The sequence below is a fragment of the Esox lucius genome, chromosome 12 (genome assembly GCF_011004845.1).
Source record: "Esox lucius isolate fEsoLuc1 chromosome 12, fEsoLuc1.pri, whole genome shotgun sequence".
In the NCBI taxonomy this organism is placed as follows: domain Eukaryota; kingdom Metazoa; phylum Chordata; class Actinopteri; order Esociformes; family Esocidae; genus Esox; species Esox lucius.
In genome coordinates, this window is record NC_047580.1 from 16,379,519 (window position 1) to 16,402,527 (window position 23,009).

Consider the following 23,009-nt stretch of genomic DNA (forward strand, 5'->3'; position numbering starts at 1 on the left):
TGCAAATATTTGATTATATCTTTTCATGTGACAACACTGAAGAAATGACACTTTGCTACAATGTAAAGTAGTGAGTGTACAGCTTATATAAAAGTGTACATTTGCTGCCCCCCCAAAGTGTCCATATTTTGTGTGGCCACCATTATTTTCCAGCACTGCCTTAACTCTCTCAGGCATGGAGTTCACCCGAGCTTCACAGGTTGCCACAGGAATCCTCTTCCACTCCTCCATGAAGACATCACGGAGCTGGTGGATGTTAGAGACCTTGCACTCCTCCATCTTCCATTTGAGGATGCCCCACAGATGCTCAATGGGGTTTAAGTCTGGAAACATGCTTGGCCAGTCCATCGCCTATACCCTCAGCTTCTTTAGCAAGACAGTGGTCGTCTTGGAGTTGTGTTTGGGGTCATAATCATGTTGGAATTCTGCCCTGTGGCCCAGTTTCCAAAAGGAGGGGATCATGCTGTTTCAGTATGTCACAGTACATGTAGGCATTCATGGTTCCCTCAATGAACTGTAGCTCCCCACTGCCAGTGATACTCATGCAACCCCAGACCATGACACTCCCACCACCATGCTTGACTGTAGGCAAGATACACTTGTCCTTGTACTCCTCACCTGGTTGCCGCCACACACGCTTGACACCATCTGAACCAAATAAGTTTATCTTGGTCTCATCAGACAACAGGACATGGTTCCAGTAATCCATGTCCTTGGTCTGCTTGTCTTCAGCAAACTGTTTGCGGGCTTTCTTGTGCCTCATCTTTAGAAGAGCCTTCCTTCTGGGACGACAGCCATGCAGACCAATTTGATGCAGTGTGTGAGCACTTACAGGCTGACCCTCCACCCCTTCAACCTCTGCAGCAATGCTGGCAGCACTCATACGTCTGTTTCCCAAAGACAACCTCTGGATATGATGCTGAGCACGTAACTTCTTTGGTCGACCATGGCAAGGCCTGTTCTGAGTGGAACCTGTCCTGTTAAACCGCTGCATACTCTTTGCTACTCTGCTGCAGCTCAGTTTCAGGATCTTGGCAATCTTTGTATAGCCTAGGCCATCTTCATGGAGAGCAACAATTCTTTTTTTCAGATCCTCAGGAGTGAAAATGGCTAAATGGACCCAATTTGTAAATTTTCACTTAGGGGTGTACTCACTTTTGTTTGGACAGTTTGGACATTGATGGCTGTGTGTTGAGTTATTTTGAGGGGACAGCAAGGGTACACTGTTATACAAGCTGTACACTGTAGTGTCAAGTGTCATTTCTTCAATGTTGTCACATGAAAAGATATTATCAAATATTCACTTTTGTGAGATACTGTATACTGCCGATAAATAGAATGCCTCTTGGGGGAAATCGTACCTAACTGGAAGAAGTTAGGTTTTGCAAATTAATTTCTGCACGCATTTCCCATTAAATCTTTTCTAAAGGTAAAGATTGTGTCCTCTTCCAAACAGATGAGAATGAAAATATATTCAGCCAAAGTAAAGTCAAAATAAGAAATATGTAGCAGAATTCATAGGCTAAATTTTGAATAATTTATTGTGAGCAAGAATTACACTTTTACCTTTGTGGTAACTTTAGCTATACAAATCATGGATTGTATATCTTCGACGGATTAGGACAGTAGACACTAAAGTTAACCCAGAAAAAGGTTAAATTAAGCAAACATTTCCAGGAATGTTTTAATAAACATTTAAACATTTGTAACTACCAGATGGAAGTGTCCCACAAAAAGCCAATGCAATTGATCACATATATACAATATACATATTATCTCCCTCCAGAAGGAATACATAGAACACTTTCCATTCTATCATTCATGAGACCCGTCACTGAGGGCTTAAGGGATGATTGAAGTGACATACAGCATTTACATAAAGCACAATTCCACACTGACATACAATACACAGTTTGGTCGAGGCATCAAAAACCAAAACTAGATGAAAATGATCAAGAGCAATTATTTTTCATTCATTTTTCTTTTTTACACTGAATGAAATGTTGTCATGACCACTGCAATTTGACTTCTTCAAAGTCACTATGGTGCCATTCAATAACAAATATCACAGTGTGTATTATTTGTTATTATACTGATTATACTGATTTAGTCTAGTGTTGACTGGATTGAAATGTGTATGTCGTTAACATACAAACTGTTATTATTTGTATGTTAACGACACACAAAGAGGGCAAATCACTTGTATACAAGTTCAAATGCAGGTCATTTGATTAAAAAAAATCTCTTACATTGCTCACTATTTTTTATTTTCTCACAGAGCTGTTGTGATTTTTCTATGATTATAAGTGGAGGGTTAGGCCTATCAGTCCAAAAATGTTGTAGCTAACTTTTAGCGCTGAAGTTGTGTGTGTAATGCATGGGATTCACATTGGCTTGGGCCACAGAGAAATATATTAAAACAGAGAAATTGCTTCTAACAATAAGCTTTAGTAAAAGGTGTGGTTTTGGGTGAAAGCTGCTGGTGTTTATTTGAGCAGTTTTATCAATCGTGTTGTGGCACACTGGTGGCTTTATTAGCGTAGGCTATTAGCGTAAGCCCCATTGCCCTGCAGAGCTTTCAGAATGAAAAAAATAATGGTGACCAACCCAAATGTATCACAATAAATGTATGTCATATCTCATGATTCATTATACTTCACAAATGTGGTTATTATTATTATTAATAACTACATTTGAAGTATTATTTTGTATTCAGCACATTTGTTTGTAGCAATGTACTTAGTGATTAAGGTCTATGACCTTGTGCAGCACACACTATTGCTCTATCACAAATACTTGATTTGTGACAGAACCTCTTTGACTTAGTCCAACACTAAGTCAAGTTTAGGCACAGGGAAACATTTGTAATTTGCCTTTGTTTCCCTTTGTATCCACACCATTTTACATGATTTAGCTTATTATGTGGTGCATTTGGCACAGAATTTCAACTACAGAGGGCAAAACGCCTGCCATCAGGTAAAATGAACAAGACATAAATCCATTTGACCTTTGGGTAATGTTAGGCTGTTACACTAAAATCCATTTAAATGTCAGCATTTTGTGTTACTCAGAAATAGCAGAGGAAACAGAGACACACACAGAAACACACACACACACACACACGCACACACACAAACACACACATCAAGCCAGAGAGAACAGAACTACACACCACAACAATACCAGTATTTTGACAGGACAGGAGATGCATACAAAACATTGTCATGATAGCAGTTAAGAAAGTGGCAATATATAAAACACAAAACCAAGAAAGGTTACATTAGAGATTTCAAATACAAATGTAAAGGTGCAATGCAGACCTGGGTAAAAACTCTACTGTATTTGAAATCAATCCAAAAAAAACTTCAGCTGTGCTTGATTGAGCTTGACCAAAAGTGTAAATCCTGCCAATCTTTTACTCGAGGTGGGCTGAAGCAAATGTTCAAAAAAGTTCCAAGATTTGAAATACCACACTCAAGTGTGGTATCATGTGGTTTGAGCTGTAACAACATACGGTCACTTCAACCTACAATATGAGTCCCATACAGTTGGCATGGTTAAAGTCAGGCAGGGACGGGATCATGGCATCAACAGCAACCATGGCCATAATTAGCGTGAGCATTCATCTTCTCTTCACTTAATGTCACATTTGTGACTAACTGGATTCCATGGATTTCTTCTCACTTCCATGAGATGTAGGGAAGACGATCACAGTACTGTGTGGACCAACTGGCATGGTTCTAGATGTGTTTCCAGACAACAGATATAATGGCATTATCCTTTCATACACATCTGTTCTATATTTTTATTCATGCCCGTTCTTTTCAGTTTTGCTTCAACGGTTGACTTCTTAGAAAAAAACACCATGTAAATTACAAACACAATTTTCCATTTTAAGAAACAAGATTGCAGGCATGTGTAAAATGATTTTTTTTACCCTCACTTGTCATAATTCTTTAGCAACTTCTAAACCCATTACACTCAAAACATTGTGACTAGACAATTCAATCTGTAAGGAATGCTATTTGTTCTCAACAATGTATCCATCCCAATGGTGCAATCGTCCTCTACATTTGATTGTCTTAAAAGTCACTTTCTGTAATCTTGTATAAAAAAAGACCCAAGATCAGGGAAAATTCGCTATTCTCCACAGGGCAGGTGATGGACTGCACTACTCTTCCATACTTCTCTTCTTTCCCCGCAGCTGTTCCTCTGTTTCCCAGTCCTTGAGGCACATCTAAACAATGGAGTCCCAGTCAAAGTGGTCCGGGATGTCCTCGGTGGGCAGCAGCCTTCTCATCTGGTAGTGCCCTGGTGGCATGTGTTGCTGGTTCATGTGGCCATTGTGTACTGAGGATGGAGGTAGACGTATAAGGAAGCTGTACACAGCACTTTGTGAGTATAGCTGTGATGATTCTATTTAAACTGAGAGAATGCAAAGAGTGTACAAAGCTGTCACCAAGGCAAAGGTTGGCTACTTTGAAGCATTTCAAATATGAAATTAATTCTGATTGGCTTAAGGCTTTATTGGTTACTACATGATTCCATATGTGTTATTTTATAGTTTTGATGTCTTCCCTATCATTTTGTAGAAAATAGTGAAAGTAAAAAAAAAATCCTTTAATGAGTAGGTGTATCCAAACCTTTGACTGGTACTGTCCATTGAAAGGCTTTGCCCCAAAACCATCTAATTTAAAAGTTAAACTGGCAGAATTATATGAATCCAAACTTTACAAAGACAGACCCTGATGTGTATCCAATGGGTTTCAAAACAATAACACTCTACTCCAATATGCCTTTCTTGATGTAACTCAAACTTGACTCAAGTCCACCTTTCTGCTGTTCACTATGACCGTGCTAAGTTAGTTGTACCTGTCATAGAGGAGGCTGCTGTGCTCATGTGGGGGTAACCCTGCGGTCCCATCATTGAAGACATGTCCTGTCTGGAGTCAATGTACAGATCACCTACAGGAGACCAAGACAACAGGAAGCACAGCTATTCAGTTGTTACCTCACAACTACTACTTGGTTAGATCAGTGAAAGGATGCTTTTCTTAAACTACAACCTTCTCAGATCTATGGGAGGTAGTGGCTGTCCCCAGCCAAGGACCTAGGATGGAGGATAACCACTGTATGTCAATTTGTCCTACTGACCTGGGGTAATGTGCTGGCTAGACTTGCCGGGGTGCATGTGACCATGACAGGCAGGCGGTGCATGTGGTTGCACCGACCCCTGTGGCGGGATCACCCCGGTCCGGGCAAAGAGCTGGTTGATGGAGGAGCAAAGGTCTGCTATCTGGGCAGGGTCCAGGGACCAGTTGTTCAGCTCTGCCTGCCTCAGGTTCTCCTTCAGTCCTGTCATAGATACACACAGAAAAGGGTTTGTTGGAGTTAAATGGCCTTCTGTTCTTTCCCTCATCTCCAATGGTCTGAACTCTGGGGTGGCAAAAACCTTCCCAGATGTGCTGCTTATTCCCTCCAGATTACAGAAATCTTGTCTGAGGCTTATGTCCAGTCATTTCAGAGTCACCTATGTTTGGGAGCCAAAGTCGTTGCTGGTAATGGTTATTTATTATGCACTTATGGATTAAAATGCTCATAAACTGTTAGGAGAAGCATGAAGGTTTGGTACAGGGATATACAAAATGTCTCACAGTTAATTCTGATTAATAAAATAGCTGCAATTAAACGCCTGAGTTACTTTTCCTGGAAAAAGAGGAAGTCTGGTAATCTTACCATTTTAAAAACGCAAGATAGATGAATCCATTATGTTAGTTAGGGGAGGATAAGGAATGAACGGGGCGGATCGGGGAAAGGAGGATTGCTTTCCAGCCGTGCTGCTCGACTGGGAATGAGGTCAAGTGCTGTGGGGGAGTATTGTAACTAAACACTGGGAACTGTCATCAATCATCAGTGGATATGCTGCTTTGTGCACTGACCCTGTTAAGGGTGCTTCACAGCCAGAGATAATTAGATTATTCACGAAGAGACGTTGGCTACGCAGAGCAAACACTGTGAAACAGGGTGCCATTTCAGACATAGCCTACAGACACAGCCTACAGACACAGCCTACAGACACAGCCTACAAAAATGAATGTACCTCAGGAAGATTAACTGACTTTAGGAAACAGTCATGTAAATTATTCTCATTATTCAGAATAACAAACAACAATAACTTGAGAGGTTGTCAATTAACTTTAACGGAGTACATTTGGCATTGTGTTAAGGGAGACAGGTCTCAAGCAGCAATATTTGCACTATTGTCAGCTATTGATTGATATTATTGGAAGAGAAGAGGCTTTGTTGTTAGGTGTCATCGTTAGCAAGGATGTAGACTTCACTAATCACAATAACATACAATAACATTTCTAAAACATCTCCCCTCCTCAAAGCTTAATCAAGCATCTAACCAAATTAATACAAACCCGATTCCAAAAAAGTTGGGACACTGTACAATTGTGACCAAAAACAGAATGCAATGATGTGGATGTTTTAAATGTTTTAAATATTTTATTCAGAATACAACATGGATGACATATCAAATGTTTAAACTGAGAAAATGTATCACTTTAAGGGAAAAATAAGTTGATTTTAAATTTCATGGCATCAACACATCTCAAAAAAGTTGGGACAAGGCCATGTTTACCACTGTGTGGCCTCCCCTCTTCTTTTTATAACAAACGTCTGGGGACTGAGGAGGAATATGAATAGGAATGTTGTCCCAATCTTGATTAAAACAAGCTTCTAGTTGCTCAACTGTCTTAGGTCTTCTTTGTCGCACCTTCCTCTTTATGATGCGCCAAATGTTTTCTATGGGTGAAAGATCTGGACTGCAGGCTGGCCATTTCAGTACCCAGATCCTTCTTCTATGCAGCCATGACATTGTAATTGGTGCAGTATGTAGTCTGGCATTGTCATGTTGGAAAATGCAAGGTCTTCCCTGAAAGAGACGACGTCTGGATGGGAGCATATGTTGTTCTAGAACGTGGATATAACTGTCAGCATTGATGGTGCCTTTCGAGATGTGTAGGCTGCCCATGCCACACGCACTCATGCAACCCCATACCATCAGAGATGCAGGCTTCTGTACTGAGCGCTGATAACAACTTGGGTTGTCCTTGTCCTCTTTAGTCCGAACATGGCATCCCAGTTTTCCAAAATGAACTTCAAATTTTGATTCGTCTGACCACAGAACACTTTTCCACTTTGCCACAGGCCATTTTAAATGATCCTTGGCCCAGAGAAAACGCCTGCGCTTCTGGATCCTGTTTAGATACGGCTTCTTTTTTGACCTATAGAGTTTTAGCCGGCAACGGCGAATGGCACGGTGGATTGTGTTCACTGACAATGTTTTCTGGAAGTGTTCCTGAGCCCATGTTGTGATTTCCATTTCAGTATCATTCCTGTATGTGATACAGTGCCGTCTGAGGGCCCGAAGATCGCGGGCATCCAGTATGGTTTTCCGGCCTTGACCCTTACGCACAGAGATTGTTCCATATTCTCAGAATCTTTGGATGATATTATGCACTGTAGATGATGATAACTTCATACTCTTTGCAATTTTTCTCTGAGAAACTCCTTTCTGATATTGCTCCACTATTTTTCGCTGCAGCATTGGGGGAATTGGTGATCCTCTGCCCATCTTGACTTCTGAGAGACACTGCCACTCTGAGAGGCTCTTTTTATACCCAATCATGTTGTCAATTGACATAATAAGTTGTAAATTGGTCCTCCAGCTGTTCCTTATCTGTACATTTAACTTTTCCGGCCTCTTATTGCTACCTGTCCCAATTTTTTTGGAATGTGTAGCTCTCACGAAATCCAAAAAGAGCCAATATTTGGCATGACATTACAAAATGTCTCACATTCAAAATTCGATATGTTATCTATATTCTATTGTGAATTAAATATAAGTTTATGAGATTTGTAAATTATTCCATTCCTTTTTTACTAACAATTTGTACAGTGTCCCAACTTTTTTGGAATCTGGTTTGTACTTTATTTCCAGGTCAACAGAGCAGTAGGTATGTGACACCACTGCATATTTCAAAACAACTTCCTGTAAGTCACCTGTGTATGACAAAAGTGACAAAAAACTGGAAGTCTACTAGAAAGCGTTGAAATTGAAACACATTTTAGTATCCACATTTGTATTTCTATGGTAACAAAACCATAAAATCTGAACAATTAACTAAATATGAACTTTTTCTAAAATCCCAAAAAGATAACACCAGCTACTGTTAGTCAGTGTGCATGTTAGTGCGTGTGAGAGAAAGTAAACTTAGAGGGGTTGAGCATAGAAATGGTGTTCTTCTTACCTTGGAATGGAGAAAGGTCCACTTCAGCCCAGTTGTAGCAACTGGCAATGCGACAGCTCTCCTTTAGCCAGTCCAGGTTTGGGTACCAATTGGCTGACAGACCTGCAAGCAAAAGCAAATTTTAAAAATACATTACTTCAATTCACAAATCAAATGAGCATTTTCAAGAAGTATCACTGTATATATGAGCTTGCTTCTGGAGGCCATGTTCTGCAAGCCTGGAAAGTATCAGGAACACCAACCTGAACCCACTCTATTTCTGAGGCACACAGAATTAGCACCGACACTGAATGCTGTCCTCGATGTACGGTAAGATGTTCTACGAGTGTTATGGAAATTTTGAACTAAGGTGCATTTGAGAAATGTCTGTCTTTCCATTGGCTGGTATAAAAATCTTTACTTTGATTGTGACACACGTCTGTATAATATCAGAGGATTATGTTAGAATGTGCCAAGAGAATTTTGTCTCTGTACTTCCTTCTTAAAGAGTTCTGATCGATAAAATTACCATCACAAGAGCCACCAGGACTACATACTGTAGGGCTCTGCCACAACTGCATCAGAGCCAGTCACCGGGGCAGTGGGTCCATCTAACCTGAACTCCAGTCCGGCTGCACAGGTCACGGAGGTCTGGCCAGTCTGTAGGCCTTCCCCCTGAAGCCCAGGAAGTAGTCCTGACTGGGGGATGCCTTGGCTAACTCCCTAACCGGTACATGGTCAATAAAGAACGATTATCAGATGGGCCAGTCTGGTAGCGGTGTACTGTAAATCCACCCAAAAATCAGGACAGATAATTAGGGACCAACACAATGTCGTTTTTGAGTAAGATGTAATTATGTTTTTGACCACAAGATGTCACTTTTTCAAAGAGGAAATTCAAATCAGAGACATTAGCAAAAATGTATGATTTTCTGCCTTTCAGAAAATGGCATTTAAAGCAGCGGATCAAAGATTGGATTGCTTTCATTGAACCCAGGCACCGTGGAGGGGAAATAACCGAGAAGACAGAGTGTTTATTTGTGCAGGGTTTTTATCTGAGCCAAGAGCTCTCATTTGCCTAGACTAGTCTAGCCATCGGTGTGGTTTAGAAATGCCTGTCTGTTTGAGTTTAAGTCAGCTTCACACAGTCTAACACTCTGGGGAGTAGTCGAAACACATTCTACACAGCTAATATAATGCTCACCATGAATCCATGCTGGGCATTTCATTGTTAGGGGGGGCATCTTACTGCACAGTAGTGTGTGGTGTCTAAAACTGTAGATGTAGTGTAGTGACTTGTGTGCAGTGTAAAGTAGTGTGTTGGGTGTTGTGTGTAGTGTTCAGTAGTGTGTTGGGTGTTGTGTGTAGTGTTCAGTAGTGTGTTGGGTGTTGTGTATAGTGTTCAGTAGTGTGTGGTATAGTGGAACGTCTCACCAGTGCAGGTCATTTGTCCTGAATGCCCAGAGTGGCTCTGGCGTTGTTTTGACCGTTGCTGCTCGTTGTTGAGGTGTTGGCCATGTGGGCAGTGCTGTGTCTGTTGAGAAGAGTGCTGCCCATGTCCAGAGTGTTGATGAGCTGGGTGTTGGTTGCGCGTGGCGTGGGGAGGGTAATTCTGCTGGCTATGGCTGTGGTTGTGTTGGTGTCTGTGGGTGCTGCTGTAGGAGCATGACAGCCGTGGCAGCTGGCTCGATTCACTGGGCATAGCCATCAGACCTGCTGGGTCAGGCATGCCAACAGACAGACTGAATGGTCACATCTATGCAACTACACTGCAGCTTGTGACTGATCTAGGTTCTATGGGGCCAAAACAAGTGTTTTTCATCCTCTCCTAATCACAGAGTCATTCAGACCTGGGAAACCAGGTGTGTGAATTAAGTACTAGGCAAAAGCAAATAATCGGAAGAATTTCACTGAAGTCACTCTCATTGCATCGAATAATCTTCCATTATTTTCAGGAAAGTTACATAGGTCCTACAACTCAATATGAAAATACAAAATGATATAAGCAAAATTCAAATAATTGCATATGCTAATTGAGTGCCTTGGACCTGTACACATTAAAAGTTAATTTCTTAGAAATCAGATTGACATAGTGCATCCATGTCTGGGGCTAGAAAAGATGGATGGTAATACAAGCAGAAAAATAACCCTGTCCACCCAGTAGGAAGCTACAGCAAGCAATTAACGCAAATCTTCACAATCTAATTAGCAAGTATCAAAGCAACTCACACAGCTGCTGCTCTTTGTTCCAGTCAAGTGTGAATACAACATTTTGTTTTTATTAGAATTCCACTTGATTGCTTTTGCTCATTTGGCTAAGTAATGAAACGTTTGAAGATCCAAACTGAATAAATGTTTATACCTCTGTTTTTATTTGTGTCCAAACTTAAGGAGATGTTATGTAGTGCGGCAGTAAAATAATCTGTAAAAAAGTGTTCTATTCCCACTAATGTTTACAATGCAGATCATCGTATCTGTTTTCTCATCAAGCAGGTACTAAGTCAGCTGAGCATGTGCCTGTTTTTTTTCTTTATTTCAAATACTTTAAGGTTGTTTGACTCAGGAAGCCTATTGCAACTGGCACCCACCTCTTACTCCATGCAGGTCTGTTTCAGTGTTTCTGCCCATGACATGACCTACCTTTCTGGCTGAACGACTGCTCAAAGACAGATTTGTAAAGGCTGCGGAAGGAGGCACTTAGGTTCTCAAAGTCGGAAAAGAGGAGCTGCTTGTCCCTCTTGGCCACGCTGTACTGGGGAGGAGGAGGAGGCTGCTGTAAACTTAGAGAATGGGAAGAGGGCTCCAAGTGACTACTGACCTACAGACAGAGAGATACAGACAGACACAGAGACATGAAGAGGATTAGGAAAAATATTTTCATTACTATCTCTGAAGAGGCTGGATGCCAGTTGAGGTTTCCACACCACACCCATTGACATTTTTGCCAATGTTCATAGAATGTGCCCTAATTACTTTCACCGCACTTTCCAGTTTGTTCGATTTTTCACCTTTATTGAACCAGGTAACCCGACTGAGAACCAATTCTCAGAATAAATCCTCATTTATAATGATCTGGCCAACTGCAGGAGAACATTCAGTTATTACACAAATAAAATGTTTATTAAATATGTAAATACAATACCCCCATAATGACAAAGCAGAACAATGTTTTAAGAGTTTTGACTGGGAATGAGGCCTCCGCTCGAAGGTGATCCAACTAAAAGCGACACGTCCTTCCCCCCGCTGACGCAGCCGTTCCGTCCGGCTAGCTTGGCAGTGGTGGCGACGGTGACTTCAGCAGGGGACGCCATGAGTAATCATCTTCAAACATGGAGTTGTCACCTGGGTGGGCTAACAAAGCAGAACTAACCCTGATCCAAGATGACTGACCGTAAACCCGGTCTGGAGCACCGGAACAATGGATGAACGGGAAAAGAGAGGTTGGCCTCTAGAACAGAGGGCTTCATTTGATCAAATTGAGTTGACATTGGATAATATCAGTGCAAAGCATTTTTTGTGGGTAGGGTGGAGATTTGGTGTGGGGGGGCTATTGATAACCAAAAGGGAGCAGTTGCTTCAGCCACCCAAATGTATTAATGTTACAGTGGTTTCTTCCGTCTAAAGAAATCTGTCAGGCGTAATTACCTTTAACATTTTAAAATTCATATTTGAGCCTTGGTTAAATTAAACAACTTGAGGCAATCTTCGTGGCACATGCAGAAAGGTATTCATGTGCAGAATGGAAGTGGGTGGAGGAGACTAGTGATCGTCTTAAGAAAGGCCAGATTCCTAGAGACAGGAATAGTATAACATAATCTTCAAAAGACAGCTAACATTGTTTCACCCCTCAGAAACATTGTACAGTTGTGCCCATAATTTTGCATACCCTGGCAGAAATTGTTACATTTTGGCATTCCTTTCGTTCATGCAAAAACAAAATGAATGTCTTTTATTTAAGGATAGTGATCCCATTTATTATCACATAGTTGTTTGGCTCCTTATTAAATCTTAATGATAACAGAAATCCCCAAATGACCCTGATAAAAATGTTACATACCCTTGAATGTTTGGCCTTGTTACAGACACACAAGGTGACACACACAGGTGAAAAAGGCAATTAAAGGTGAATTTGTTACACCTGTGGCTTTTTAAATTGCAATTAGTGTATGAATAGTCAATGAGTTTGTTAGCTCTCATGTAGATGCACAGAGCAGGCTAGATACTGAGCCATGGGGAGCAGAAAAGACCTGCATAACAAGGTAATGGAACTTTATAAAGATGGGAAAGGATATCAAAAGATATCCAAAGCCTTGCAAATGCCAGTCAATACTGTTCAATCACTTATTAAGAAAAATTCTATGATCTCTGGATACGAAGCCAAGGTCAGGTAAACCATGAAAGATTTCAGCCAGAACTGCCAGAAGAAATGTTCGGGATACAAAGAAAAACCCACAGGTAACCTAAGGAGAAATACAGGCTGCTCTGGATGAAGACGGTGTGGTTGTTTCAAGGAGTACAATACGACGATACTTGAACAAAAATTAGCTGCATGGTTGAAAAGCCTTTACTGCGCCAATGCCACAAAAAAGCCCATTTACAATATGCCCAACAACACCTTAACATGCCTCACATGCCTCAAGACCAAAATAGATCTTTATGGTCACAACCGTAAGCACTATGTTTGGAGAGGGGTCAACAAGGCCTATAGTGAACAGAATACCATCCCCACTGTGAAGCATGGTGGTGGCTCACTGATGTTGTGTGGGTGTGTGAGCTCTAGAAGGAATCTGGGGAATCTTGTGAAAATTTATGGCAAGATGAATGCAGCATGTTATCAGAAAATACTGGCAGACAATTTGCATTCTTCTGCACGAAAGCTGCGCATGGGACGCTCTTGGACTTTCCAGCACGACAATGACCCTAAGCACAAGGCCAAGTTGACCCTCCAGTGGTTACAGCAGAAAAAGGTGAAGGTTCTGGAGTGGCCATCACAGTCTCCTGACCTTAATATCATCAAGCCACTCTGGGGAGATCTCAAACGTGCGGGTAATGCAAGATGACCAAAGACTTTGCATGACATGGAGGCATTTTGCCAAGATGAATGTGCAGCTATACCACCTGCAAGAATTCAGGGCCTCATATACAACTATTACAAAAGACTGCATACTGTAATTGATGCTAAAGGGGGCAGTACACAGTATTAAGAACTAAGGGTATGCAAACTTTTGAACAGGGGTTAGTTCATGTTTTTCTTTGTTGCCATGTTTTGTTTTATGACTGTGCCATTATGTTATGACCTACTGTTGAACGTGAATCCCATAAGAAATAAAAGACATGTGTTTTGCCTGCTCACTCATGTTTTCTTTACAAATGGTACATATTTGACCAATTCTCCAAGGGTATGCAAACTTTTGAGCACAACTGTATTTTATAATGCTGGCTCTTCTACCGAGAAGAAACATGGAGTCAGAAAAGGTAAGATTGTGAACACAGGCCTTGAATGTTTTGCATGCCATTGATTGGGCCTAAATCATTTTTCTTTTCACTGTGACAGAAACTTTGTAAGCGTTGCTGTTGCACTCTGAGCTGCACACTGACAGTTCAACAATTAGCTAGGGTCACGTCAGCGTCCCAGGGTGGCAGTGCCAACCTCTCGACTACACTCCTCCTCGCCGGTGTACTAACCGCCAGCATGGGAACTATGGCAGCAACACCCCAACCTGCACCTGTGTCTTGTTGTGTTGATTACCAGTGCTTTAAGGTGCCTTTCTGTTCACCCCTCATGAGTTACTGTGCTGTGTGTTTGATGTACAGCCTCATAGTGTGCTCTTTCTCTGCTGATACGATAAACAGTCTTGTTGTGTACCTTATACTGTGCCTGGTGCTTTTGCCTCCCGTTACGCACATTACAGTTAGACGGATTTATGAACCTAGTTGATATGCCTTGCCTCCCCTTTATGAAGTAAAAATACTGGATAGGCCATTTAGGGCTGGTTTTCCAGACCGAGACTTAGCTTAGTCCTGGTTGAAAAAGCAAGAGATTTTTTAACTACTGTCGAGCAAAAACGGGTCCCAGAAAACCGTGTGCTATCTAATTTATGTGCCAATATGTGGTTCATGTGATCACAACCGCTCAATTTGCCAAAAGTCTTAGTTGTGTTACTGAATGGAGGTGTGACTTACCGGTGTGTAACTGTGCCCACTGTCAACACAGTTCAGGTCGACGGTGGCCAGTCTCTGGTCGGAGAGGCTGTTGTTGAGGCTGTGGCGCGGGCTGTTGAGGTCGACGGTGGCCAGTCTCTGGTCGGAGAGGCTGTTGTTGAGGCTGTGGCGCGGGGTGTTGAGGTCGACGGTGGCCAGTCTCTGGTCGGAGAGGCTGTTGTTGAGGCTGTGGCGCGGGGTGTTGAGGTCGACGGTGGCCAGTCTCTGGTCGGAGAGGCTGTTGTTGAGGCTGTGGCGCGGGGTGTTGAGGTCGACGGTGGCCAGTCTCTGGTCGGAGAGGCTGTTGTTGAGGCTGTGGCGCGGGCTGTTGAGGTCGACGGTGGCCAGTCTCTGGTCGGAGAGGCTGTTGTTGAGGCTGTGACGGGGGCTGTCGCTGCCCTCCTGCTCCATGTTGTACAACCCCAACTGGAACAAAGTTAGTGAAAGTTACAATATTGCCACAGAGATATAGTTTATAGTCATTACGATAGACTACCTTGTTGGCCGCAGTGCTGGTTGCCAGAGGGGGAGATGTATCTCCATACATGATACAGTCCATTCGCAGGGACTCCGACTCTAGACTGTAGGGGGTGGAGGCCTGGAAGAGCAAAAAAGAGTGACCAAAACAGACAGACGTGGGAGTGGGCTGTCTATCTCTCTCTCAACATTCTGATTTCTTTGTTTGCATTAAATAAAAGCAGTATATTGGTACACCATTTCAGTAAATACATTAACCAACAACAATGTCCAACAATATGCGCAGGACAGCTATTTGTTCAAAGGAGAAATGTTTGTGGAGGGAGCCTAATAAAGATGGACTGTTGTAAAGGATATTGGAAACATTTATCTGAAATGACTTTCAGAGGCTCTGCAGCTAGGGAGGGAAGTTGATTGCTACAATTAAATGAAAGATAATTACTAGCCTAATATCAGACTATTCCTGAATGCGCTTTTAAAGGGCAAACATTTCCGCACATGCCAGGTAATGTATGTTCAAGCAGTAGTCTATATATCAGACACATAAAGGCTAATTAATTAGCAGAAGACAGAGAGCACATTCTAGACAAAGACAATAAATATATATCTGACATATTTCAGTTCAGATCTGGTCGACCTTGGATCCCTGTTGGATCAGGCATGGCTTTTCTTCTAAAAACTAATTCCAGGGTCTTGTTCCAGGGCCAGATATGAATTCATGGATAACGTTTCAAAACATCTGACATAAATCCAGTATCTGAAAAAAAACTCTAGTAATTACAATTACATTAATACATATTTAGATACATTTTTGATCATTGATAAAAAATATTTATTGAGCTACAAAGAAACCAATGGAAGGTCAACAGTAGATTCAGACACAAGCACAAACAGAAAAAAATTGCAAGAATGGCTTCTAAAATATAAGATCAATATAGGGGATTGAGTGGTGTGTATAGAAATTAGGACATTTGCTTGAGTTCAATAAACACGCTTAGGATAAGACAAATATACGGACAGAAATAACTTTTTTTGCCCCCAACAAGTTGATGTGCAATTTTACCAGTGCATTTACACCAGTTGAAAGGTCACCTTACAGAAAATCAGTGATAGGATATGCACATACTATACCTCTATTAAATTAATAAACAGAAGAATAAAATGTCTGCAGAAAAAGAATATATAACTGCATGTACAAAATGCACATACTCTTTAGGCTGTTAAATACAGTTATATTTCCGAATAAAAAACAGTACTCTATTTCTGTGAGCCAATCGGGCAACTCTGGCAATCTGCCAGCAATGCAACAGAAGCGTAATTAAAGGTTAAAACGTATATATGTAAGAAAAAATTAATTCACTCATTCACTAGTTTGCTAGCTTTACTTCTTCTGCCTCTCTCTCTCACTTGCTCACTCAAACTCACTCAGTCACTCTCCCTTTCCTTCCTTAATGTGTTCTTACGTTTTCTTCTTCTCTCCCCTCCCACTCCCACTTTCCTCCATAGCTCTCCCTCCCATCTTCCTCTTCTTGGTCTGCAGTGATTGGCATAATGACTGCACATTGCCACTCCACGCCTGCTTTGCATCCATGGTGATGAGTAGGGCAAAAAGTAAGGGGGAAGAATGGGTTTGCAGCTGCTTGGTGCTCAGTGAGCTGCAGTGCTGTGTTCAGGCAGGTGCTCACTTAACACCATTGGCATCGTGCTATTCTTTAGCGGTCACTCTAGACTGACACAAGTGCAGTACTCACTCTTTCTCCAGAGCGCGACCTCTTCTTTGGTCTGGTGGGTAGTGTGTCCTCTTTTGGGTTGGTGTCTATAGCCCAGTATGACCCCTGGAGACAACAACAAACCACAAACTAAAACCGGAATCCTTAGTCTCTACATACACTAGTGAACGTATAAAGGTATGATATACACACAATATCCTGTTAATTAGGTGTACCACCCTGTTCACGAAGCCATGGCCAACATGCTAGTGGCTTGTTATGCATGGCAGGCAGACAGGCATTGAGGCATTCTTATACTGATCTACTGAATAACAGGATTGTCAAAATGAGTGACCTGAGTGACTTTGAACATGCTGGGTATACACAAAATATCCAGTCAGTGGCAATCCTGTGGGAGGATAGCTCATTGATGAGAGAGGTTGAAGGAACATGGCAAGAATTGTGCTACTGTAGCAAAAAAAATCTAAAAACCTGTTTTTGCTTGGTCCTTATGGGCTATTGTTTTTCCCTCACCAGTTTACACACAGTTTAATCCATTTTAGAATAAAGCTGTAATGTAAAACATTTTTGGAAAATATGAAAGGGTCTGAATACATTCTGAATTCACTGTAACCCGGTCTTAATTAAAGCTGCAGTGCTGGTTGTGCGGGACTGGAAAATAACATTTTATGGCGTATGTAAAAGTGGTGACTTTCCTGAATAATTGGCTCATTAAAACATAGGTCTTTACTGAATCCTTGCCTTCTGTAGTCAGATTTTTAGACATTTCAAGTCTCAAAGTAGCTACTTTGCCATCCATGTGGGGAGGCAGTAGACATGATGATTTGCCCGGTAGACACAATGATTTGCACGTACCTGTACAGTACATGAATAATGCATCTTTTGCCATCCATGTGGGGAAGGGTGTTTTGTAAAAGGGTGTTTTGTAAAAGCTGGGTGTTTTGTAAAAGCACTCGTGATAACTGCTGATGAAAAAATGGCTTTATAAATAAATTTGACTGATTGACTGATCTTCAGATACATTAATTAGAACACTTCGGCTACACGGTATGCAGGGCAGTTACAGCATTATTATGAGATGTGTGAAGTAGGAAAGCAAGGCTTTATTGTTGTTTATTCACACAATTTGATTTCAGTTTTCAATGATAGACTATGACAGAGAATACATTTTTAAATGAAAATGCGCTAAGAAATGTATTGACCCAAACAGGCCAGTTACTGGCGAAATTCACAAGATTTCAGCCCAGGGCCAGCAGGCCAGGTTTGATGTTGGCCCTGACATTATTTACTATTTATTTCTATTGGTAATTTCATTTGAAACACAGTTAAAACAAATTATAAATACATTCATAAGTTTGAAGAGTCACAAGATTTATCTACCTATTGTGTGCTCACAAAATATCACATTTTGATAGATTTTAATAAGAAGATTCTTTAGGGGTGACAGACATTTTTATATTTTATTTTTAGATAGATTAAACAAAACCTCATTCTCTTACACTGAAATACAAACTCTCAAAAGTCAAACTGACTTAAACTGCCACAGCAGTTTTATTTCACCTTCCCAAGCACGTATCCATGGACTTCATTATTCATGGTACGCCAAGATGTTGTGAAATGATGAAACCACTACCGTAGAAGGCAGCATTTGTTTTTCATGACACTGAGGACTTTCATAGAGTTGGAAAGGGGAGCAAGAGACACACTTTCAAGCATTACTGATGCAACCTGTAAGGATGAATGGCCAAGCATATCAAGCTGTTTTCAAACATCCGTGAAAGTAGCCTGCAAACATCTGTGAAAGTAGCCTAAAGTTCTCTCTAAGTTAACTCAACCCAGTTAAAGGGATAATTAGCTGTACTCTGGGTAACTTCCAGGACTAATTTGGCACGTTTTGGACAGTTATTGTTAACAAAAAAAAAACATGTATCGTGACTTCCTTAGTAGGTACTCAGACTATAGTTGGTCTGGGAATACATACTTTTCCAGGGTCATCTTTAGAGCGAGGCACTTTGAGAAAACACTTGTTCAGTGACAGATTATGCCGTATAGAGTTCTGAAAGAAAAGATAGAGAGGGGAGATCAGATTTGCAATGAAAATGGGGAATACTCAGAATTTCACTTGTAAATATAGTGCCAGTGATATATAAGATTAAGAGACAGAATGCAGGAATTTCCACATAATATATAATAGGAAATATCCAAAATAGATTTGAATGAACATGACACTATAACAGAATGAGCAGGGTACATATAGTGCAAATACACAGTGAATCAGCCCAGTAAACTGGACGTGTACATTACTGTTGGCCAATGTGACCATGTGACCATATTAGTAATGATTGACAACCATTGTTGATGCTGAGGATATCACAATGTTAAGAATTATATTTGATATTTTAAATTTTATTTTATTATAAACCACTGGAGTCTGGCAGTGTGTGATGGTGCAACGTTCTGACAAACTTGCAGGGCTACATTCCAAATGACTGGCAGGGTAACTATTCCTTATTTGTCATATCCTACCTGTTCAACACACATATTGTAGATAACCTAATGCAAGAGAACAATGTAGACTGAAGAAAGACGGGAGAGCACCGAGCAGCATAACATCTCAAACTGAACGTGTTCTTTTTGCTCCTCACTTTTGTGATCAACAATCATATTAATATATGAGCCTAGAAAAGAGGAAAAAAGAACTGCAATATAGTCTAGGCTGATCAAATAGATCTTGAACTAGAGCTGAATGCAAATAAAACCAACTAATGACTGTCCATCTTTTGATAGTAGAAAATAAACAGCCTGCGCCACTTTCAAGTCTGTTTTAGACTATGGGCATACAATCTACAGTATGTGCAAGCTGCAGCTTCTACACTTAAATGTAAATCAGGGTATAGTTTTACAACTCATCATTGTATTTTGTATGAAAAGGTTGAACTGGTCTTGATGTATGACAAGAGAAGTGCTTTCTTATGTTTATTAAAAATGTACTTCCAGCATATATGAAAAACAACTTGGGGAGGCCAGGTAAAAAAAGAAAAGAAAGAAAACATATTGACCCACAATGTTAAATCACTTTGGACAAGTGAGTCTGCTAAATTACTCTAATGTAATAAAAAAATTATTAGTAAATCAGATTTCTCTGCATTATTCTAACCACTGCTATGGATATGTCTATGTCTGTATCCCAAACGGTACCCTATAACCATAAAAGGAATCCACAGCATGACCTTGACAAGTTACCTAATTACAGACAGCGTATCCTGTGGCTAATATGAGCTTGCGTTCAAAATGGGGGAGATGAGTTAGCATTGGCCTGGTTCAACTGTCTACGCATCTGCATTATCATACCGGGTAGACACACGCGTGTGCTGGGTAGTAAACTCTCCCTACCTGTCTGCTCTGGCCCACTAATCAGCATGCAGCCATACTCCTACATGTATTTCTCCTACTCACTGTGAGGGCATGCATATTGAAAAAAAGAGTGCATAACAGGTGAGCGTTGGAGCTGCACGCCCGTAGTCATGCATATGTGTTCATGCGTATGTGTGAGAAAGCGTGTGCATTTGTATGGCACATGCTCTTTTCCCTTTAATGCAGATTACTAATTAAACCGTGGCATCTCTGCACTGGGCCATGCGTGAAGACATCTTTTAGTGTGATTTATGTGCGTGTTAATGAGTTTTATGTGTGAGTCAATGTGTTTAATGTGTGGGTCAACGTGTTGTATGTGTGTCTTCATGTGTTTTATGTGTGAGTCAGTGTGTTTTTTGTGTGTTTTATGTGCATGTCAGTGTGTTTTACAAGTGTGTTTTATGTGTGTGTCAGTGTGTTTTATGTGTGTGTTTTACTCAGCAACACACACACATGATTCACCTGAGGATCCTGTTTTGCCAAATCAAATTCTTACCTACATTTCTTTCCCATTCCTGCTTGTGCCATAACTGTCTTCCCGTTAATGTTACAGCCGTAGAAAATCTGTTACTGACTAAAACGGGCACAGAACTGGTTTGGTGCTGCTTGGATTGGACCAGTGCATGTCCAACTGGCTTGCATTGACTCCATTCACTCTAGCTCCTTGTAGTAGCTCGGGATCCTGCAAGTTCAGTTGTGGTTGTTGGCCGAAAATGATGTTCACCACTAGTGTGTAGGCAAAAACCTTCCCATTGTGAAAACAATGGAAAAAGAAGCAAAGTGGCTTGAAGTGATGTGAATTTGGAGGACAGGCCTCAATCTGAATTGGATTAATTAATAATTTAAATTTACACTATAAAGGGACTCAAATAAATGTATTGAAATGTATTTTATGTGCAGTTATATTAGATAAAGTTATATTTTAACTTTATCATAAAACCGACAGAACGCCATAAGCGATTTGTATTAATTGGAGGCAATGAGAGGTCCCCTGTCGGTTTGTTTGCAACGCGAGAACCTACGACTTTGTGTCGTCAATTCAATCAATATTTCAAAGAGAAAACAAAACATGTGTCTCCATTGAAAAAGAGCTAGTTTGCAAATACATGGTATGCACTGGTCTTCCAATGGTCCAGTTCTACACCTACCTTCCAACCACTGCCAGCCTCTCGGTAGTAGGGGAAGTTGTCACAGATCCACTGGTAGATCTCGCTCAGGGTCATTCTCTTTTGTGGTGAGCCGTTGATGGCGAAGGTGATGAGGCTGGCGTAGCTGTAGGGTGGCTTTCCATCCCGGTGCTGGGTTGACCCCTCCTGGTCCAGCCTGTTGCCCACATCCAGAGCGGCACTCCTTTTGGCTGGGCCGTGGCCGTGAAGCTCTGTGTCTGACTTCTGGACGGCCGCCCGCATGGCGAGCTGGGGAAGCCAGTCCATGGAGGTCAGGCTGCTCCCTAGTTCAGAGGTCATGGTGGCTTTGTTGGTGGTGAGCAATGGTTGTGGGTCTTAGGAGGGACTCAAGGGCCACTGGGTGTGCTCTCCTATCTCTCACTGAATTGCTGCTGCATGGCGGTCTGGGATGAATTCTGGAAGAAGAATGTATCTTATAGATATATGAACATTTATTTTATGCTTTGTCACTATGGCCTTTTGCTCTGTTGATCAGCTCCAAATTAAATCCATTTTGATTTCATGTTGTAGCACAATACAGGTATAAAGGTGAAGGTATTGTACATTTGTTAAGAGAAATACACAGACATAAGCAAACAGGATTTGTGGTTAGCAAATTCTTACTGTTCTCATTTCTTTTCATCTCTCTTCTAGACCAGGAATCTGTGGAATGTGCTGAAGGTTGGGTAGACCTTCTATGGTGCATGTTCATGAGGTCCTCATTCAGGCTCCAATGCTGTATTCAGAAAGCACATAAAAAGCACGAATGAAATTACTTTGTGTCATGAAGCCTCCCAGCACAAGAGTTCAGTCTGTGTCATTCTCCTGCCGAAAAAGTGAAAATGGCAACTCGTTCAGCGACATGACTAAAAGCTGGGGAATTGTTTTCACAACTGCCTGCCAAACAGGGGAACAGAACAATAGGAATTCCAACTCTCCACAGGCACCCAAAAGCTTAGAATCACTGTTGATATGCTTAATTGTGTTCAAGTCCAGACCCACCTGTCCCTGCTCTCCAGAAACAGTGTTTCAGCAGGGAGGGATCCAGTTGTTGGTTTGAAGCTGTTTTTAAAACAGTTTCTCCAAGGCATTCACAAAATTACTTGAGAAAGACTTGAAAGTTGTAGATGCCATTAGAGAGATTGCCACTGAATCATGAATGTTATTCTTGGCTTAGGGCAAACCAATAAAACCTACACAATACAGTAAACCATAAAGGCTTGTAGAAGGTTATCAACTTTCAAAACACAGGCTATTGTTAGGTCCTGGCAGCGTCCCTGCCCCAGCTCCACCCTCTCACGCCTTCTACCCGGTACCACTACGCACTCATAACGCAGTGCACCTGAATGCAACTCTCGCTCCAGATCACAATCACTGGAATACTAAACACCTGCGCCTCACTGTCTCTCCCTATTTAAGATAGACCTCCGCCACCACTCGGGTGTGAGGTATTGTTCGTAGTGGACCTGCCAAGCCTTTGTATTGCGCTCTTGCTTATCGTTCATTCCCAGCCTGTTGTTTTCTCCTGCCCTGTCCCCATCTGTCTCCGTGTTTAGAAGCCTGCCTCTTGACCTACCTGCCAGCCCCGTGGACTATCCTGCCTGCCCTGTGGACTATCCTGCCTGCCCCGTGGACTATCCTGCCTGCCCCGTGGACTATCCTGCCTGCCAGCCCCGTGGACTATCCTGCCTGCCCCGTGGACTATGCTACCTGCCGGCCCCGTG

The 23,009-nt window shown here is 41.6% G+C and overlaps 1 protein-coding gene across 4 annotated transcripts in view; it reads right to left on the reverse strand.

Moving 5' to 3' along the window:
• The window catches only part of LOC105013785 (forkhead box protein J3-like), a 38,959-nt gene that overhangs the window by 735 nt on the left and 15,215 nt on the right, over positions 1–23,009 (reverse strand). For 2 of the 4 annotated variants that reach the window (XM_010875567.4, XM_010875568.4), the window contains exons 2-13: positions 21,910–22,021; positions 21,268–21,701; positions 18,687–18,761; positions 16,727–16,810; positions 14,995–15,096; positions 14,481–14,924; positions 10,938–11,115; positions 9,732–10,013; positions 8,319–8,420; positions 5,155–5,355; positions 4,873–4,965; positions 1,479–4,350 (exon numbers count right to left, since the gene is read on the reverse strand). In XM_010875567.4, coding sequence (XP_010873869.3) covers positions 4,238–4,350; positions 4,873–4,965; positions 5,155–5,355; positions 8,319–8,420; positions 9,732–10,013; positions 10,938–11,115; positions 14,481–14,924; positions 14,995–15,096; positions 16,727–16,810; positions 18,687–18,761; positions 21,268–21,585 — 1,992 coding nt within the window. In that variant the 5' untranslated portion in view covers positions 21,586–21,701; positions 21,910–22,021 and the 3' untranslated portion in view covers positions 1,479–4,237. Of the gene's footprint in view, positions 1–1,478; positions 4,351–4,872; positions 4,966–5,154; positions 5,356–8,318; positions 8,421–9,731; positions 10,014–10,937; positions 11,116–14,480; positions 14,925–14,994; positions 15,097–16,726; positions 16,811–18,686; positions 18,762–21,267; positions 21,702–21,909; positions 22,022–23,009 lie in introns of those variants that run through there. The other 2 variants (XM_020051941.2, XM_020051942.2) reach the window with 2 other exon arrangements.